The 21,698-nt window shown below is 36.6% G+C and overlaps 1 protein-coding gene across 1 annotated transcript; it reads left to right on the top strand.

Moving 5' to 3' along the window:
* The first annotated feature begins 15,575 nt into the window (after nt 1–15,575).
* LOC123555816 (uncharacterized) lies at nt 15,576–21,227 on the top strand. Its single transcript, XM_045346405.2, has 5 exons — nt 15,576–15,735; nt 19,629–19,794; nt 20,113–20,239; nt 20,544–20,686; nt 21,092–21,227. Exons 1-5 carry the CDS (start codon nt 15,576–15,578, stop codon nt 21,225–21,227), a joined length of 732 nt encoding a protein of 243 aa, XP_045202340.2.
* The last annotated feature ends 471 nt before the right edge of the window (nt 21,228–21,698 follow it).

The raw sequence follows: 21,698 nt of genomic DNA, 5'->3' as shown, positions 1-21,698 counted from the left end.
GAAATATTATATAACTTAATAAACAACAATACTGGGTCTTGCCACTGAAATATTATATAACTGATATAACACCAATACAGTGTCTGACCACTGAAATATTATATAACTTACTAAACAACAGTACTAGGTCTAAACCACTGAAATATTATAAACACCTAAAACACCAATACTGGGTCTGACCACTGAATATTTATATTTACAAACAACAATACTTGGTCGGGACCACTGAAACATTATAACTTACTAAACATAAATATGGGTCTGACCACTGAAATATAATATAACTTATAAAAAAGCAATACTGGGTCTGACCACTGAAGTATTATATAACTTATAAAACACCAATACAGGGTCTGACCACTGAAATATTATATAACTTACTAAACAACAATAATGGGTCTGACACTGAATTCTTTAACTTACTAAAAAACCCAATACTGGGTCTAACCACTGAAATATTATATAACTTTTAAACACCAATACTGGGTCTTACCAGTGAAATATTATATAACATACTAAAGAACAATACTGGGTCTGACCAGTGAAATATTATAGAACTGACAAAAACAACAATACTTGGTCTGATCACTGAAATTTTATAAAATTTATAAAAACAATACTGGGTCGACAAATGAAAATAAATAACTTAAAACAACAAATACTGGTCTAAACCACTGAAATATATATAACTTAAAAACACAATACTGTGTTGGCCCAAATGAAGTTTTCATAAAAACTTATAAAACAATATACAGGGTCTGACCACTGAAACATTAAGATAACTTAATAAACAACAGCTGAAATTTATATAACTTATAAAACCCCCAAAATACTGGGTCGACCCCCGAAATATTAAATAACTTCTAAACCCCAAATACTGGGTCTGACCACTGAAATTTATATAACATAAAAAACAAGTACTGGTCTGACCACTGAAATTTATAAAACAAACTAAACGAAATACTGGGCCCTGACCACTGAAATTTATAATAAAACACCAAACTGGGTCTGCCCACGAAATATTATATAACTTACTAACAACAATACTGGGTCTGACACAGAAATATTACATAACTTATAAAACACCAATACTGGGTTTGACCACTGAAATATTATATACCTTACTAAACAACTGTACTGGGTCTGATTAGTGAAACATTACAAAACTTACCAAACCACAATATTGGGTCTGACCACTGAAATATAATATAACTTACGAAACAACAATACTGGGTCTGACTACTAAAACATTATATAACTTACTAAACAACAATACTGGGTCTGACCACTGAAATATTATATAACTTCTAAAACATTAATACTGGGACTAACCACTGAAATATTATACAAATTACTAAACAACAATACTGGGTTTGTTCACTGAAATATTATATAACTTATAAAACAAAAACACTGGGTCTGACCACTGAAATATTTTGAAATATTTTGCAACTTATAAACAACAATACTGAGTCTGACCACTGAAATATTATATAACGTACTAAACAACAATACTGTGTCTGACCACTGAAATATTATATAACTTATAAAACAACAATACTGGATTTGACCACTGAAATATTATATAACTTACTAAATAACAATACTGTGTCTGACCACTGAAATATTATAAAACTGATAAAACACCAATACTGGGTCTGACCACTGAAATACTATATAACTTACTAAACAACAATACTGGGTCTGACCTCTGAGATATTATATAAATGATAAAACAACATTACTGGGTCTGACCACTGAAATATTATATAACATACTGAACAACAATACTGGGTCTGACCACTGAAATATTATATAACTTACTAAAGAACAATACTGAGTCTGACCTATGAAATATAATGAAATATTATATAACTTATAAACAACAATACTGGGTCTGACCATTGAAATATTACATAAAACACTAATACTGAGTCTGACCACTAAAACATTATATAACTTACTAACAGACATACTGGGTCTGACCACTGAAATATTATATAACTATCTAAAACGTACACAAATACTGGATTACGTTAAAAATTATTATACACATACATATAACTACAACAATACTGGGTCTTACCACTGAATATTATATAACTTACTAAACAACAATACTGGGTTTGATCACTGAAATATTATATAACTTATAAAACAAAAATACCGGGTCTGACCACTGAAATATTGTGAAATATTATGCAACTTATGAACAACAATACTGGGTCTGACCACTGAAATATTATATAATTTACTAAACAACAATACTGTGTCTGACCACTGAAATATCATATAACTTATAAAACAACAATACTGGGTTTGACCAATGAAATATTATATTACTTACTAAACAACAATACTCTGCCTGAGCACTGAAATATTATATAACTTATAAAACACCAATACTGGGTCTGACCATTGAAATATTATATAACTTACTAAAAACAATACTGGGTCTGTCCTCTGAAATATAATATAACTGATTAAACACCATTACTGGGTCTGAACACTGAAATATTATATAACATACTAAAGACCAATACTGGGTCTGACCATTGAAATATTATATAACTTGCTAAACAACAATATTGGGTCTGACCATTGAAATATTACGAAATATTATATAATTTATAAACAACAATACTGGGTCTGACCATTGAAATATTATATAAAACACTAATACTGGGTCTGACCGCTGAAATATTATATAACTTACTAAACAACAATACTGGGTCTGACCATTGAAATATTATATAACTTATAAAACACCAATACTGGGTTTGACCACTGAAATAGTATATAACTTAAGAAACAACAATACTGGGTCTGACCACTGAAATATTATATAACTAATATAACACAAATACTGGACCTGACCACTAAAATATTTTATAACTTATAAAACACCAATACTGGGTCTGACCACTGAAATATTTTATAACTTACTAAAGAAGAAAACTGATTCTGAAAACTGAAATATTTTATAACTTATAAAACACCAATACTAGGTCTGACCACTGAAATATTATACAACTTACTAAACACCAATAATAGGTCTGACCACTGAAATATTATATAACTAACTAAACACCAATACTGGGTCTGACCACTGAAATATTACATAAAACACCAATAGCGTGTCTGACCACTGAAATATTATATAACTTATTAAACTAGAGCTATCACTTAAGGTGATAAATGTACCCCGCAATGCACTGAAAATTACATGCAATTGACACACACAAGACTGCATAAATATGTGGAGTGTGTATATAGACTGTATGATACAGTATAAGTAACAACAAACAAAAGTCCATAGCTGAGCAGAATATTTATACTACAAAAAAAATGTAACTGCCCAGACACTAGGGTTGGGATAAAACATTTTGGAAGTTCATTAAATTTTTGTGTGAAAGGGTTTGGTAGTTGGGGACCACGATTGATATGCAACGAAAATTTACTAGTATGTTAACAAGAAACAAAGCCCAAAATTTCGCAATTTTTGGCGAAAGAACCTAACTGCCCCAGCCCAACCACTGTTGTTACGATCACTTGTAATTTTTCATTAAATGTGTCAGGGGAGGGGAGAGATGGTCGCACAAGATTGTGTTATAATATGTATAGAAAACAAAAAAAAAACAAAGTCCCATAACTCTGCAATTTTTTTTTTTTAAAAAAACCCTAACATGCCAGTGCACAACACTGTTGGATGATCACTTTGTAATTTTTCTTTAAAATTGTGTCAAGGATGAGGAAGATGGGGCACGATTGTCTAGTTTAAGTTAGTAAAAAAAAACAAAGCCCCAAAAACTCTGCAAATTTTTTTTCCCCTAAAAGAAAAATGCCCCATGCAAAACACTTTTGGTACTGATCACTTGTGGAGTTCATTTAAATTCTGTAAAGGGAAAGGAGAGAGGGTCGCCAAGATGCGTCTAGGGACAGATGAACCAAATTTGTTGCTTCTATGCTAACACATATATTTTGAAAGTTCTTTAAGGACTTGACAAATGTTTTAGCTGGAAATGGACTTATATAGGCCTATAGAACAGTTTGACAGAATCAGGTAAGAAATTCCAGGTAGTTTGTTTGATCCGTTGAGCGTTGGTATTAATTTATTCATATCGAATCTGACAGTATCGCTCACGTCAAATTTTCAACCTCATATAGTCCAATGAATATAGCAGTGTAGCATAATATATGTAACCTTACTTCTTGCAACCTGTTCAGTCATCTTGTAAACCTAATGTCCGACACAAATTGTGCCAGCTTGTAGTTCTAAACGTTTTACCTTATCACAACCACTAGATATGATTGTTTAATGTAATATTGTTAATAGTTCGTATGTCAAGTGCATGTTTATGGAACAATATTAAGTCAAAAATTGCATGTTGCTTTCGTACTCATGTAAGACATTATTTTACACAGTGGCATCGACATTTTGACATTTGAAAATGTATTTTGCATTCTTATAATTATGCCCATATCTCTATATCAGTAGTTTATTAGTAAATTTACATGTGACCTTCTGAATTGGTCTGCAATATTTATCTTGTTTTTATACATACTGCAGTGTAACATGCAACATTCGATGCATTGGCAGGTGGTAAACTTACATCGTGCATGATGCATGCATTTGTGTTGTATATTCGCAGACGATAAGAAATAAACTGGTTCCTGCAATGTATGGATGAAACAGTTTAACTTTGGCGAATGCGCCAACGTATTGCGATTTCTTTCTATCTAAAATTAGACATTTATAAGTTGTGTTATTGCTTCTCGTTTCTGTTATACACATTTCTCGTGAAAAGATGCTCATTCGAACAATTGAACGGTTGACCACTATATACCCCTAAGTTTGCACTTCACATGTCTCTAAGCCGAATACAACATAGCACGTAGCATGTCACGTTCTAGCACCAGAGGGCGCTTTTTGCTCGGGATCTTCCGCTAAACCACGGATAGAATAGAAACGAGTATGTAATAAGTGTTGGTAAGGACCTGTAAAAATGATATTGACCAAAACATAAGTCTATAATTGTTATATTATATGTCTTCAAATACACGCATTTCACTTGCCCACAGTTCATACACATAAGATAAATTGATATCACAAGTTATTATCACTTCTGCGGGTCAATATCACTTTTGCGGACCCGCGCGTGCACCCATTTTGACCAATCAAATGAGCGCATTTGAGAAGGTATATAATATTTAATGTTACACCTTCAGTGCATTATTTCGTCACAGGTTAACACCTGGTAGGCGTATTAAGATTTAAATTTGATGGCTGCGTAGTTTTAGACATACATTAGGTCACTCAGATTTGGCCTTACACTCGAGTCGTCGGCGTAAAAATAAGATAAAAAACATCTCCTGGGATGTGTTTTGGGCCCTATCAGTGTGGTGTATATTATGCAGTGCTTTGGGACTGCGATTGATCCCTGAACCCTATATTTCATCAACATATAAAGAAAATCATCTTTTTGTTTTTCAACGCACTGTAAACGACACTTTTACGGTGGTTTTCTGTCGCGTCACATCACGTTTAATCTTTTACGGAAAAATTATATGAGAGGTTACTACGTGGAACTTTTAACCATAGTTCAGTATTTTAAGAAAATAAAGCACCGATCTTAATCGAGCGGACAACTTCACTAAAAGAAATATACTGAAATAAAGGGCAACCAATGAAGATTACTTCACGAGGTTATAAAATTTTGTTAAATAACGATAAAGATACGTTTTTAGGTCCGTCAAGTTGGCAGTGGGTTAGGCATTAGACATTCAGATAGACATTCGAAACGAATGCCTCTCCGAGAGGCATTAGACATTCGGAGAGACATTCGAAAAGAAAAGGTGAATGCTTATCTAAGAGACATTAGACATTCGGATGACATTCAAAAAGAATAGACGAATGCCTATCTGACAGGCATTAGACTTTCGGAGAGCCATTCGAAAAAAAAAATAGACGAATGCCTATCTGAGAGGCATTAGACATTCGGAGAAACTTTCGAAAAGAATAGGAGAATGCCTATCTGAGAGGCATTAGACATTCGGAGAGACATTCGAAAAGAATAGACGAATGCCTATCTGAGAGGCATTAGACATTCGGAGAAACTTTCGAAAAGAATAGGAGAATGCCTATCTGAGAGACATTAGACATTCGGAGAGACATTCGAAAAGAATAGACGAATGCCTATCTGAGAGACATTAGACATTCGGAGAGACATTCGAAAAATAGACGAATGCCTATCTGAGAGGCATTAGACATTCGGAGAGACATTCGAAAAGAATAGGTGAATGCCTATCTGAGAGACATTAGACATTCGGAGAGACATTCGAAAAAGAATAGACGAATGCCTATCTGAGAGGCATTAGACATTCGGAGATACATTCGAAAAAAATAGGTGAATGCCTATCTGAGAGGCATTAGACATTCGGAGAGACATTCGAAAAGATATGCGAATGCCTACATGAGAGGCTTTAGACATTCGGAGAGACATTCGAGAAAAAAAGGGTGAATGTCTACCTGAGAGGCAGTAGACATTCGGAGAGACATTCAAAAAGAATAGACGAATGCCTACCTGAGAGGCATAAGACATTCGGAGATACATTCGAAAAAAATAGGTGAATGCCTATCTGAGAGGCATTAGACATTCGGAGAGACATTCGAAAAGATATGCGAATGCCTACCTGAGAGGCTTTAGACATTCGGAGAGACATTCGAGAAAAATAGGTGAATGCCTACCTGAGAGGCAGTAAACATTCGGAGAGACATTCAAAAAAGTCAAGGCGAATGCCTATCTGAGAGACATTAGACATTCAGAGAGACATTCGAAAAAATAGGCGAATGCCTCCAGAGAGGCATTAAACATGCGGAGAGACATTCAAAAATGTCGAGGCAAATACCTATCTGAGAGGCATTAGATATTTGGAGAGACATTCGAAAAGAATAGGTGAATGCCTATATGAGAGGCATTAGACATTCGGAGACACATTCGAAAAGAATAGACGAATGCCTATCTGAGAGGCATTACACATTCGGAGAGTCATTCGAAAAGAATAGGTGAGTGCCTATCTGAGAGACATTAGACATTCGGAGAGACATTCGAAAAAAATAGACGAATGCCTATGAGAGAGGTATTAAACATTCGGAGAGACATTCGAAATTATAGGTGAATGCCTATCTGAGAGGCATTAGACATTCGGAGAGACAGTTGAAAAGAATAGACGTTTGCCTATCTGAGAGATATTAGACATTCGGAGAGACATTCGAAAATAATAGGTGAATGCTTATCTGAGAGGCATTAGACATTCTGAGAGACATTCGAAAAAAATAGACGAATGCCTACCTGAGAGGCATTAGACATTCGGAGAGTCATTCGAAAAGAATAAGTGAATGCCTATCTGAGAGACATTTGAAAAGAATAGGTGAATACCTATCTGAGAGGCATTAGACATTCAGAGAAACATTCGAAAAAAGTAGAGGAATGCCTATCTGATAGACATTAGACATACGGATAGACATTCGAAAATAATAGGTGAATGCCTACCTTACAGGCATTAGACATTCGGAGAGACATTCGAAAAGAATAGGCGAATGCCTATCTGAGAGGCTTTAGACAATTGGAGAGACATTTGAAAAGAATAGACGAATGCCTATCTGAGAGGCATTAGACATTCGGAGAGACATTCGAAAAGAAAAGGTGAATGCCTGTCTGAGAGGCATTCGACATTCGGAGAGACATTCGATAAAACATGGGAGGATGCCTATCTGAGAGGCATTAGACATTCGGAAGACATTCGAAAATAATAGGTGAATGCCTATCTGAGAGATATTAGACATTCGGAGAGACATTCGAAAATAATAGGTGAATGCCTATCTGAGAGGCATTAGACATTCGGAGAGACATTCGAAAAAAGTAGACGAATGCCTATCTGAGAGGCATTAACCATTCGGAGAGACATTCGAAAAGAATAGGTGAATGCCTACCTGAGAGGCAGTAGACATTCGGAGAGACATTCAAAAAAGTCAAGGCGAATGCCTATCTGAGAGACATTAGACATTTGGAGAGACATTCGAGAAAAATAGGTGAATGTCTACCTGAGAGGCAGTAGACATTCGGAGAGACATTCAAAAAGAATAGTCGAATGCCTGTCTGAGAGGCATAAGACTTTCGGAGAGCCATTCGAAAAAAAAAATAGACGAATGCCTATCTAAGAGGCATTAGACATTCGGAGAAACTTTCGAAAAGAATAGGAGAATGCCTATCTGAGAGGCTTTAGACATTCGGAGAGACATTCGAAAAGAATAGACGAATGCCTATCTGAGAGAGATTAGACATTCGGAGAGACATTCGAAAAATAGGCGAATGCCTATCAGAGAGGCATTAAACATGCGGAGAGACATTCAAAAATGTCGAGGCAAATACCTATCTGAGAGGCATTAGACATTTGGAGAGATATTCGAAAAAAATAGGTGAATGCCTATCTGAGAGGCATTAGACATTCGGAGACACATTCGAAAAGAATAGGTGAATGCCTATCTGAGAGGCATTACACATTCGGAGAGACATTCGAAAAAAATAGACGAATGCCTATGAGAGAGGTATTAGACATTCGGAGAGACATTCGAAATTATAGGTGAATGCCTATCTGAGAGGCATTAGACATTCGGAGAGACAGTTGAAAAGAATAGACGAATGCCTATCTGAGAGATATTAGACATTCGGAGAGACATTCGAAAATAATAGGTGAATGCCTATCTGAGAGGCATTAGACATTCTGAGAGACATTCGAAAAAAATAGACGAATGCCTACCTGAGAGGCATTAGACATTCGGAGAGTCATTCGAAAAGAATAGGTGAATGCCTATCTGAGAGACATTTGAAAAGAATAGGTGAATACCTATCTGAGAGGCATTAGACATTCAGAGAAACATTCGAAAAAAGTAGAGGAATGCCTATCTGATAGACATTAGACATACGGATAGACATTCGAAAATAATAGGTGAATGCCTACCTTACAGGCATTAGACATTCGGAGAGACATTCGAAAAGAATAGGCGAATGCCTATCTGAGAGGCTTTAGACAATTGGAGAGACATTTGAAAAGAATAGACGAATGCCTATCTGAGAGGCATTAGACATTCGGAGAGACATTCGAAAAGAAAAGGTGAATGCCTGTCTGAGAGGCATTCGACATTCGGAGAGACATTCGATAAAAACATGGGAGGATGCCTATCTGAGAGGCATTAGGCATTCGGAGAGACATTCGAAAATAATAGGTGAATGCCTATCTGAGAGATATTAGACATTCGGAGAGACATTCGAAAATAATAGGTGAATGCCTATCTGAGAGGCATTAGACATTCGGAGAGACATTCGAAAAAAGTAGACGAATGCCTATCTGAGAGGCATTAACCATTCGGAGAGACATTCGAAAAGAATAGGTGAATGCCTACCTGAGAGGCAGTAGACATTCGGAGAGACATTCAAAAAAGTCAAGGCGAATGCCTATCTGAGAGACATTAGACATTTGGAGAGACATTCGAGAAAAATAGGTGAATGTCTACCTGAGAGGCAGTAGACATTCGGAGAGACATTCAAAAAGAATAGTCGAATGCCTGTCTGAGAGGCATAAGACTTTCGGAGAGCCATTCGAAAAAAAAAAATAGACGAATGCCTATCTAAGAGGCATTAGACATTCGGAGAAACTTTCGAAAAGAATAGGAGAATGCCTATCTGAGAGGCTTTAGACATTCGGAGAGACATTCGAAAAGAATAGACGAATGCCTATCTGAGAGACATTAGACATTCGGAGAGACATTCGAAAAATAGGCGAATGCCTATCAGAGAGGCATTAAACATGCGGAGAGACATTCAAAAATGTCGAGGCAAATACCTATCTGAGAGGCATTAGACATTTGGAGAGATATTCGAAAAAAATAGGTGAATGCCTATCTGAGAGGCATTAGACATTCGGAGACACATTCGAAAAGAATAGACGAATGCCTATCTGAGAGGCATTAGACATTCGGAGAGTCATTCGAAAAGAATAGGTGAATGCCTATCTGAGAGGCATTAGACATTCGGAGAGACATTCGAAAAAAATAGACGAATGCCTATGAGAGAGGTATTAGACATTCGGAGAGACATTCGAAATTATAGGTGAATGCCTATCTGAGAGGCATTAGACATTCGGAGAGACAGTTGAAAAGAATAGACGAATGCCTATCTGAGAGATATTAGACATTCGGAGAGACATTCGAAAATAATAGGTGAATGCCTATCTGAGAGGCATTAGACATTCTGAGAGACATTCGAAAAAAATAGACGAATGCCTACCTGAGAGGCATTAGACATTCGGAGAGTCATTCGAAAAGAATAGGTGAATGCCTATCTGAGAGACATTTGAAAAGAATAGGTGAATACCTATCTGAGAGGCATTAGACATTCGGAGAAACATTCGAAAAAAGTAGAAGAATGCCTATCTGATAGACATTAGACATACGGATAGACATTCGAAAATAATAGGTGAATGCCTACCTTACAGGCATTAGACATTCGGAGAGACATTCGAAAAAAATAGACGAATGCCTACCTGAGAGGCATTAGACATTCGGAGAGTCATTCGAAAAGAATAGGTGAATGCCTATCTGAGAGACATTTGAAAAGAATAGGCGAATGCCTGTCTGAGAGGCTTTAGACATTCGGAGGGACATTTGAAAAGAATAGACGAATGCCTATCTGAGAGGCATTAGACATTCGGAGAGACATTCGAAAATAAAAGGTGAATGCCTGTCTGAGAGGCATTCGACATTCGGAGTGACATTCGAAAAAAACATGGGAGGATGCCTATCTGAGAGGCAGTAGACATTCGGAGAGACATTCGAAAATAATAGGTGAATGCCTATCTGAGAGATATTAGACATTCGGAGAGACATTCGAAAATAATAGGTGAATGCCTATCTGAGAGGCATTAGACATTCGGAGAGACATTCGAAAAAAGTAGACGAATGCCTATCTGAGAGGCATTAACCATTCGGAGAGACATTCGAAAAGAATAGGTGAATAACTATCTGAGAGGCAATAGACATTCGGAGAGACATTCGAAAAAACAGACGAATGCCTATCTGAGAGGCTTTAGACATTCGGAGAGACATTCAAAAAAAATAATCGAGTGCCTGTCTGAGAGGCATTAGACATTCGGAGAGACATTCGAAAAGAATAGACGAATGCCTACCTGAGAGGCATTAGACATTCTGAGAGTCATTCGAAAAGAATAGGTGAATGCCTACCTGAGAGACATTAGACATTCGGAGAGACATTCGAAAAAAATAGATGAATGTCTATCTGAGAAGCATTAGACATTCGGAGAGACATTCGAAAAGAATAGGTGAGTGCCTATCTGAGAGACATTAGGCATTCGGAGAGACATTCGAAAAAAATAGACGAATGCCTATCTGAGAGGCATTAGCCATTCGGAGAGACATTCGAAAAGAATAGGTGAATGCCTATCTTAGAGGCATTGGACATTCGGAGAGATATTCGAAAAAATAGACGAATGCCTATCTGAGAGGCATTAGACATTCGGAGAGACATTCGAAAAAAATAGTCGAGTGCCTATCTGAGAGGCATTAGACTTTCGGAGATACATTCGAAAAGAAAAGGTGAATGCCTATCTGAGAGGCATTAGACATTCGGAGAGACATTCGAAAATAATAGGTGAATGCCTTTCTGAGAGGCATTAGACATTTGGAGAGACATTCGAAAAAAGTAGAGGAATGCCTATCTGATAGACATTAGACATTCGGATAGACATTCGAAAAACGCAAGTCGAATGCCTATCTGATAGACATTCGGATAGACATTCGAAAAGCTCAAGGCTAATTCATATCTGAGAGACCTTAGACATTCGGAGAGACATTCGAAAAAGTCAAGTCGAATGCATTATTAATTAAACATTTTGAATGATCTAGTTCAACACTTTCTCTAAACATACATAAGTTCTCATACATGTATCTTTCATCCCCGTCGGAACGAGCTCCGATACATTACCATAGTTTTACGAAATTATCATCCTCAGTTAGTTACATGTATGTAAATAAAAAGGGTTAGCCGCTTCGTATTATCAGAGTTTGAAAATGATCAAGACAGGCTCGTTTTTCGGATGGGGGTCACGCAAACATTGAACACCGAGACTTCTGTTTTAAAAACAGTTTGAGTCTCAGGTGAGTTCGATAATGAAACTTTATTTGTCATAGTTTAGAATATAGAAATGTCAACTAATTATATTTCTGACTTGGTCATCTCCAGTGATATCATTTGGGCAATTCCGTTTTGTCATTCGTCACGCTACTTGCGGAGAACAGGCTTGTACTGGTACAGAATCCAGGAACACTGGTTAGGTTAACTGCCCGCCGTTACATGACTGAAATACTGTTGAAAAACGGCGTTAAACCCATAACAAAGTAACAAAGAAAAATCATTCGTCACATCCAGCCAAAGAGCTGTATTTTATACTTCTTTGAGCCAGCGTTTTTAGTCAAATATCTTTTCGAACACATGCATTTATGGTATGTGTAGATACTCGGCTTTAGGGGACTTGATAAAAATAATAACTCGTGAAAACTCAAGGTCTAAATTGCTTTGAAAATTCATACTGTACGGAAAAAGTGAATGAATTACAGCACAGTATAAAACTGAATTTGTATGGTTTGAAATGGTTAAGAATATATAATACCACGTGCGTTATTTTTTAGCGCGGTGCATAAAAATGTTATGCATCGTATCGTATCTTGCGAGTTGCATATAAAAATGTGCGTCGGACAGTAGCATTTTAGTGTCGCGAGTGCATTAATACGAACCTACAGTGACTCCATGTTTCCATATAAACTACATACATTCTTTGATCAAGAAATAACTTGTAACATATGTTGTCGTGATCCCTTACGCATAGGGATCGCCAGATGTAAAATAGGTGAACTTCTTGCATCGGAGTGTCCGTCTCCTCACCAGGAGATTATTGGTTCAAATCGTGGATAAGAGGGTATTTTGATCGTTGAATCAACAGCTGTTTTTACTGCTAGCGAAAACTAGCTAGAATTTCACAGCAAGCGTATAAATAAACTGCAGCACTTCAAATAAAGAAGAAAAAGTTTGCGACCTCCAGCTTCTTGTTCATAAATAAGGTAGTCAAAAGATTTGAATAGATACAAAAAGCGATGAAAAGTAAAGGTAAAAGGGCAAAATTAACAAAAAATGCGCCCACGCTATTATTTGGTAATTCATATACATGTACAATAAAACGGATATTTATAAATTTTATAAATTGACATCATCGTTGTCTTCTAAGAAGGATATTTTGAATAGAAACAGTATTACGGCATTAGAACCGGATGTTAAATATGCCACTATTAAATGATGCATAACTTTCTTATATAGTTTGAGAACACCGCTATAATAAACCCGCAGTACGCGTCGGAGTAAGCTGAAAATCTCTGGTTCAGTCGCAAGACATCTTATTGTGGTTGCTGGTGATAAGTGATAAAAAAACAACAACAAAACATAAGTGTGCGTCCTATTCATACCACCGTACTTTACTAAAATAGAAGATTTGTTTTAGACAGTTGACGACCGTGAACTTTCCTTCACGACAGCAATAGATTACAAGAGCACCGCAATGCGGAGCAATATACACCCAAAGATATGACCATTTACCCCTAAGTGTGACCTTGACATTACAGCGAGCCATCCAAAACATGCGCAGTGCGCGTCGTCTTAATGTGGTGGACATTTGTGCCAAGTTTCATTAAAATCCAGTTCAAGAGTTACAGAGTGGATTCGAAACAAAGTCATATGACATTTGACCCCTAAGTGTGATATTGACATTGAGCCATCCAAAACATGCACTCTGCACGTCGTCTTGATGTGGTGAACTTTTGTGTCAAGTTTCTTCGAAATCCTTCAAGGGGACCAAGAGTTAGAGCGGACACAAAACTGCTTATTGACGGACAGACGGACACCAGTGTCATAATATAATACGTTCCTTCGGGCGTATAAAAAGCGTGTGGCTTCTATCAAATGTATAGGCTAAACTAGCCCAGTCCAGACCAATCTATTTCATTTCAGTAAAAGCTGCTGCAAAGTATATTTTTGTTACTGGGAAAATGTAAGATATATATGCGACATTAAAGTGCCTTGCCACCAAAGAACAGAACACGACAGGTTGAAAGACATTAAATCGCAATTCGATGCACATACGAATAATGTGAACTGCACCGATCTTGTTAAGCCAGTTTATGTAAAGGGATGTACAAGAGAGACTCTAATCTGCTCGCGTCACTTATTATATACCCACAGTCAGTTAACCTAAACAGTGTAAATGTTTTGTACCAGTGTAGCTGCAGAAAACGAAGATTTCCTTATTTTAGGTACGAGAGGGTATTTTCATTTCTTTTTTTTCTTCTGTTTTTTTGCTGTTAGTTTCTAGGCCAGTGGTCTTGTGGCAACACACTGGACTGTCAATCCGGAGGTCCGGGTTTGGAATCCCGGTCCAGGCACTGGAAATTTCTGAGATGCTCTTGAGTGTCTCCCACCTAACTAAGAGGCCTTTACTGGTTCTTTCCAGGAAAGACGGGTTTAAATAAAAAATATACACAAGGAATTGTTTTTATTATATAAGTCGTAGTGTCAAACGGGAAGTGCGACATTTAACAGTGGTTGCGACATTTAGTGGTGTTGAGACATTTCATGGTGCCACAAGCATGAACATAATTACTGACGTCAGGATTTTGTAATGGCTTTCGACGTCATAGACGCCACTTTGCCATCTTTTGCCTGTCGAACTTTTCGAGTTTGCCTTCCTTTTATCCGTATTGTAACATTTCACTAAACACGACACAAAGTATCAAATATTTTTGTCCTGAAAATGGAAGAAAAACAACTCAATGAATACATTTAAAAGTTAGCAGACCTTCAAATGGGAATTTCCATTTATATAAAATGCTTTTACTTTCAAAATTCAGAAATAAAATCAGGCATCTGTGCGACTGTTTTTATTTTATTGTTTAGAAATCGGTTTGAATGCTGTATTTATACATTAGACATCTAGAAATACATTCACAATGTGATTTAATATGATTAAACCTCTAATAAAGTATTTTGAAAAAAAAATGTATTAAGTGTAAAAGATGCTGAGACTCCATGATAGTTAATTCCGCTCAGATATAAATGACAGAAAAACGTATGTGTATATAGGAACCTTTAAGTGTGGCAGAGAGATTCGGGGAAGCCAGTTTGGCACGCAAACTTGTAACAGAGAGATAAGTCTGCGCTGTATGACTTGATGTCTACATGTTCCTACATATTTTATTGCTTAAATGTGTTTTCCTACAGAAACTTCTCCGTTTGCATTTGCCATTGTTTCATTATTAGGGAATCGATTCGCGAAGCGACGAAAATCGGGATCCCTTCACGGTAGCATGCGATATACCGGTATACCGAATGAGATATACTATCGAATTAAAAAATGTGGTCTTCCTGGTCTTCCTGCACGTGGACACATCGTCTAACATGGGATTTCTGAAAGAATACATTGATGACGAAAATATAGAGTTACCCAATCTCGGTCTTACCAATTCTACCACTATTTTAAATGAAATTAATCTTTCTCCAGTAGAAACTGAAGATGTTTTGAAGTCCCTAACAGTTCACAAGGCCGTACTTCATGATGGTATAAGCAACAGAATTCTACTTGAGGTTTCTCATGAACCATCTTTTTCTCTTTGTGACCTTTTCAATGCTTCATTTCCACTTTCTACTGTGCCAGCCACGTGAAAGGAAGCCCATGTTAGTGCAGTCTTCAGGAAAGATGATGCCACTTTTCTAAATAACTATATCGTCCAACATATCTCTTAAACACTATTGAAAACGTTCTTGAACACCTCAATTTCAAGCATGTTTTAACCATCTTCATGATTCTTGCTTTTTACTCCTGTACAGCTTAATCAACTTGTTTTCATATACGATACTGTCTGTGAAGCGCTCGATAACGGTCTAGAAGTTCGTGCTGTCTTTTTCGATATAAACAAGGCCTTTGACAAAGTCTGGCACAAAGGTTTACTATGTAAACTAAATTCGCAGGAATCACAGGTTCTCTTCACATGTGGTTTCAAGATTCTCTCTTACATAGACGTAAACGCGTTGTTCTGCCAGGAGTCAAATCTAACTGGCATTTCTCAAAGCTGAGTTCCACAGGGTTCAATTCTCGGACATCTTTTTTTCCTTATTAATGACAAATTAGATCATGCATCAGCCTGTTTGCTGATGATACAAGACTATATATCATAGTTCAGCAACCGGACATTGCGGCAAATCTGCTCCAAACAATTTCATCATGAGCAGAAAAATGGCTTGTAACATTCAATCCCTCCAAATCAGAAACCCGTGTAATTTCAAGAAAACAAAATTTTCAACTTCATTCTCCTCTCTGAATGTTTAACCAGATTGTTCCCGAGGTCTTTGAACATAAACATCTTGGCGTATTCCTGTCAAATGATTATTGATGTCATTCTCATATCAACTTTATTGTAGAAAAGAAGAGGGTATACATAATGCGTAAATTGAAATTCTCACTTGACCGTCGTTCCCTTGAAACCATATATATTTCTCTCATAAGACCAATAATCGAATACGCAGACGTAGTGTAGGGCAATTGTACCAAGTATGTAATGGATCAACTCGACAAAATTCAATATGAATGTGCTCACATTGTCTCCGGAGCTACCAAAGAAACAGGAAATTCCAGGTGCTCCATACACGACTACGAACCAAATGCAGTGAACTGAATCAACATCTTTACCTAAAAGATATTTATCTCACACCATTGTACCAATGTGGGCAGGCTGAAACTAATTTCCACTTCTTTTTTGAATGCAGAATCTTAACCGTTGTCGAAACGATCTTCTTAATAATTTGCGAAATTTCGTAATTGACTTGGACACTGCTCTATTTTGAAACCCAGCCCTTTCTGATCAGAGTAACATGATTATGTTCACTCATGTACAGACATACATATCCAAATGTAAGAGATTCTTTTAGAGACATTCCCATTTCTTCCCTCTTTCTCCTTTCTATTCTACGTTTAACTTGTTCTATCATTCAAAAATTCACTTTCAATTATTTCGCTAATAATACAGGGAAAAAACTAAGACAAAATGAACTTACTTAGTCTGATATCCTTGTCCACCATCATGAGGCATGCACGTGGAACAAATACGCGACTCGTAAGTCAAAAATAATAAGTCATAAGTCAAAAGTCGAAAGTCATAACTCAAAAGTTAAAAAAATCCATAAGTCGAAACTCAAAAGTGGCCCTCCACGGCTTCCATGGTTATCAGCTTTAAGCGTTTGAAACCTTATATGATTATTTAAAGATAAATATACAACAATTGCTGCATCATTTTTGTGTTTATAACAAAATGCATGTGTTATAGGTTATATTTTCTTAGATTAATATTTAATATCCTTGTGTTATGATCCGCACTGTATTTGTAATCCTAGGTGGAGTACTGGTACATTTATGCCTCGGAAGTTTCAACGTGTTCGGTATGTATACCAGTAATTTATGTCTCAATTCTAAATGACAAGCATTTGTTATAATTGAGCCGCGCCATGAGAAAACCAACATAGTGCATTTGCGACCAGCAATGGGTCCAGACCAGCCTGCGCATCCGCGTTCGCTAACGGTTTCTCTTATTGCAATAGGCTCAGTAGTTCATTATAATAGTCGAGCTGACTAAATACAAGTCCATAAGAAAACTTTGTTTAGTAAAATGACCAAAGTTGCATGGACTCCATGAGGACAAAGGATCACATTGAATCAAAGTACGGGGAGACTTTTTTCGACGGCCGCACGGCACTTAAAGATTGCTGATGTGATAGCTGATAAAATCAATAAGGAGATCTTTTGAAAGCATGACATACAACCAAGCTAAATTATACCAGATTCGGTTTGATATAAATAATACAATAATATAATATAGAACTGACGCTTGCAAATTGACGACAACTGTTGAAAAGTAAACGCAAACTTTGTCTTAAAAATAATAACTTACTATTTGAACATTGGTTTGTCATTACTGATTTATAATTCAGACACATTCAAATTATGGATTTTGTTGTCCTATATAATGTAAAGGTAACAAAATATACAAAATGCAATGTATACATTATATAAACAGTTTGCTGAAATCATTATACAGATACCTTCAAGAACTACATCATACTGATATTTATGTTTGTTTGTTTGTTTGTTTTGGGTTTAACGCCGTTTTTCAACAGTATTTAACGGCGGGCAGTTAACCTAACCAGTTTTCCTGGATTCTGTACTAGTACAAACCTGTTCTCCGCAAGTAACTGCCAACTTCCCCACATGAATCAGAGGTGGAGGACTATAAGGATCTTACATGCCTGCCTGTGTAAGACGGGGTTTTCCCTACCCGAGGGACAGTGTGGAATGGAAAACCGAGCGTTAGCGAGGTTTTCTATCCATGCATTCCCAAGGGTAGGGAAAATAGCTGTCTTACACAGGCAGACATGTTAGATCATTTTTCTTGCCTATCACATTCAAAATAGATCGTGGAGACAAATGGGTTTGGGTATTTCCTGACGTTATTTATAAAGTTCATAACGTCACAATGGTGCCAGTACTATGTGACGTCACCTTAGTGCACGCTATTTTAGACAAGCTTTTTCTCTAGTGAAAGACAAGAATATCTGTCCCCGGCGCGTGATCGGATAAATGTATACTTTCCCCACTGGGTAGGCAATAATATAAGGATCTTACATGCCTGCCTGTGTAAGACGGGGTTTTCCCTACCCGAGGGACAGTGTGGAATGGAAAACCGAGCGTTAGCGAGGTTTTTTATCCATGCTGTCCCGAGGGTAGGGAAAACAGCTGTCTTACACAGGCAGACATGTTAGATAATTTTTCTTGCCTATCATGACGTTCAAAATAGATCGTGGAGACAAATAGGTTTGGGTATTTCCTGACATTATTTATAAAGTTTATGACGTCACAATGGTACCAGTACTGTGTGACGTCACCTTAGTGCACGCTATTTTAGACAAGGTATTTCCCTAGGGAAAGACAGGAATATCTATCCCCGGCGCGTGCTCGGATAAATGTATACTTTCCCCGCTAGGTAGGCAAGAATAATGATTTCAAACACAATGTCGTTTATCAAATAGTCACGGAGAACATACGCCCCGGCCGAGGATCGAACTCACGACCCCGCGATCCGTAGACCAACGCTCTTACCTACTAAGCTAAGCTAAGCGGGCTTGATATTTATGAAGACACTTGTTTTCATTTCTTGATTCTCGCAAAACTTATATGGCGGCACTAGTTTTCGAAACAATTAATTAAACAATCTCAGGTTTACATTCAAAAATACTTTTCTAAAGATTGCGAATAGAGAAGACCTAACAAGAACTGTTTTAAAGACACATTTTCATATTAAAGTGAACGTTAGGAATGACATAACTTTAAAGTAGAGCTTTTATTTATGACAATTTAACAAACGAATTTTGTATAATTATTATTTATAACACATTTAATAACAGGTAACCTTACACCTTACGTTATATCGTTCCATCGTAATCGTACAGATGAGCATTCACTGCGAAATGAAGACAATCTGTGGATTATGAATGCAGCCAATGTGGTCTCACCATTCGGTATGGTATCTGGGGGTGTTCTAGACAGATGCCATTGGATGTACCCTTTTTGGTAAACTGTTATACTATAGTATTCACATTCATTGCCTTCTTATTTGAAAATTAAATGGAAATGACCGATGATGGTTCAAATGTATCTGCCTATTTAAAAACCTATCTAAATTTTGGATATAACGCCTCTTCAAGACAATCAATGCATACGCAAAATATATTATTTTAACCGTTAATGATTTGAAAAAGTAAATTAGTTAAAGATATTTTGAAACATTATACATTTGGTAATCTTTTCATTGTTGACAGACGATGGGCCACTTGTTTCACCGTAATTGGCATATTTCGCTTACAAGCTTTTTTTTTAATGTCTTTGAAGTACTAGCTGGACTCTCACTTATTTTACTGTAAAGAAATCTCTAGTTTTAGTCGCACTGTCATATGGCGCATTGACGCAGTTTGGTTTCTCAATTGCGTATGGTCCACCAGTACAAAAAGCTTCCAAGGTAAGTTAAATCTACACTAAGTGCTTTAAACCATAACATGTTGTTCTGGGTTTCTACACCGACAGCCGATAATAGCCGATAGGTCTTAAAGCAATTAAATTTATACATGTACATAGAAATAAAATTTCTCTGTTGTATCTAAGTTGTTGTGCGGTGTTTAAATCTTGACTCGTACAAGGAGACTGAAGAATATGGACACTAACTTACTATCGCACTGAAAATAGAAACAAAGTCTGCCATGTTTTTTTCTTATTAAAAGGTAAACCAATACCAAAATGAAAAGAGAGCATATTGATAATTTCAGTGGATTCCAAAACGACCTGCTCTAGCCGTTGGGTTTATCGTCTGCGGAGTTGGCGGTGGCGCTTTGGTCTTCAATCAACTTATCACAGCTTACTTTAATCCAAACAATTTGACACCAGATGTCAAGACTTCAGATGGACAGAAGTAAGTGTCCTAGGCATTTTACTACACAAGATGCATTGGAATTATTTGATAAGGTAGTCAATCTACGGCTTTTGTCACGCATATTTTCTACGCACTTGACCGACACTCTGACAGAAAGGGAGACAACACGTATTCACTGTCATGTTTTTTGCATGGCACATTGTTTTGCCGAGGCATTTTGTGTTAAGATACTATATACTAAGGAAGTGTTTTCATTTTTGAACCGATACGTAGGCTTCTTGTGAACATGAAAATATATTGAGCAGGAAAACGACGAATGTAGTGAGCAGGAAAATGACGATTGTAGTGAGCAGGTAAAATAACGATTGTGGTGAGCAGGAAAATTGTGTAATTTGTTTGTTCACACAAACGAAATAAGCGTTTAAACTTATATCAACATTATAGATACTTCACAGATAAGGAAGTACTGGATCGTGTCCCAACGTTGTTCCTAATTCTTGCTGCTGTTTATGCTGTTTGTCAAAGTATTGGCATTTCTGCTCTGACAAAACCACTTCAAGAACCAGCGGTTACTGAATAGAAGCAGCGGAAATGAACATATGAACGGGTAAATTGATTAGTAGATGAAGGCCTCGTTTGGAATATTCCCAATGTTATCTTTTTTTGAAAATTAAAATTTAGAATATCAGTTTTCTGTTCATTAATTGAATGTGTTTAATGTCTTGATATCACTGCTATCGTATATATCATATTTATGAGTCTCTCAACACATCATACAACAAATGGACTAAAAACCTCTGATTTGGTTTTATAGATTTCAATATAATATACATTTGTAGCTTTGAAAAAGAGTAATTTTAAATGTTGCAAGACGTAATTATTTTGTCAAAGAACAAACGCACATTTTTTCCAGATCAAGGCTTCCAGTAAAAGAAGTACTTTGGGAAATGTTTAAGAGTAAAAATTCAAATATAGTTTTGGCTTTTACATTTCTTCTACAAGGAGGTATGGTATTCGCTATAAGTTTAAATAAGGTATACATTTAGTTATA

The sequence above is a fragment of the Mercenaria mercenaria genome, chromosome 7 (genome assembly GCF_021730395.1).
Source record: "Mercenaria mercenaria strain notata chromosome 7, MADL_Memer_1, whole genome shotgun sequence".
In the NCBI taxonomy this organism is placed as follows: Eukaryota; Metazoa; Mollusca; class Bivalvia; order Venerida; family Veneridae; genus Mercenaria; species Mercenaria mercenaria.
The sequence above is the reverse complement of the archived record's forward strand: the minus strand, read 5'-3'. Positions and strand labels throughout refer to the sequence as shown.

What these genes read in the sequence shown, in the direction of transcription:
- LOC123555816 (XM_045346405.2), top strand. Translation starts at nt 15,576, where the DNA reads ATGGGATTTCTGAAAGAATACATTGATGACGAAAATATAGAGTTACCC. An exon ending in CATTGGATGTACCCTTTTTG is followed by an intron (nt 19,795 to 20,112) that starts GTAAACTGTTAT and finishes ATGTCTTTGAAG; the next exon opens with TACTAGCTGGACTCTCACTT. An exon ending in CAGTACAAAAAGCTTCCAAG is followed by an intron (nt 20,240 to 20,543) that starts GTAAGTTAAATC and finishes TGATAATTTCAG; the next exon opens with TGGATTCCAAAACGACCTGC.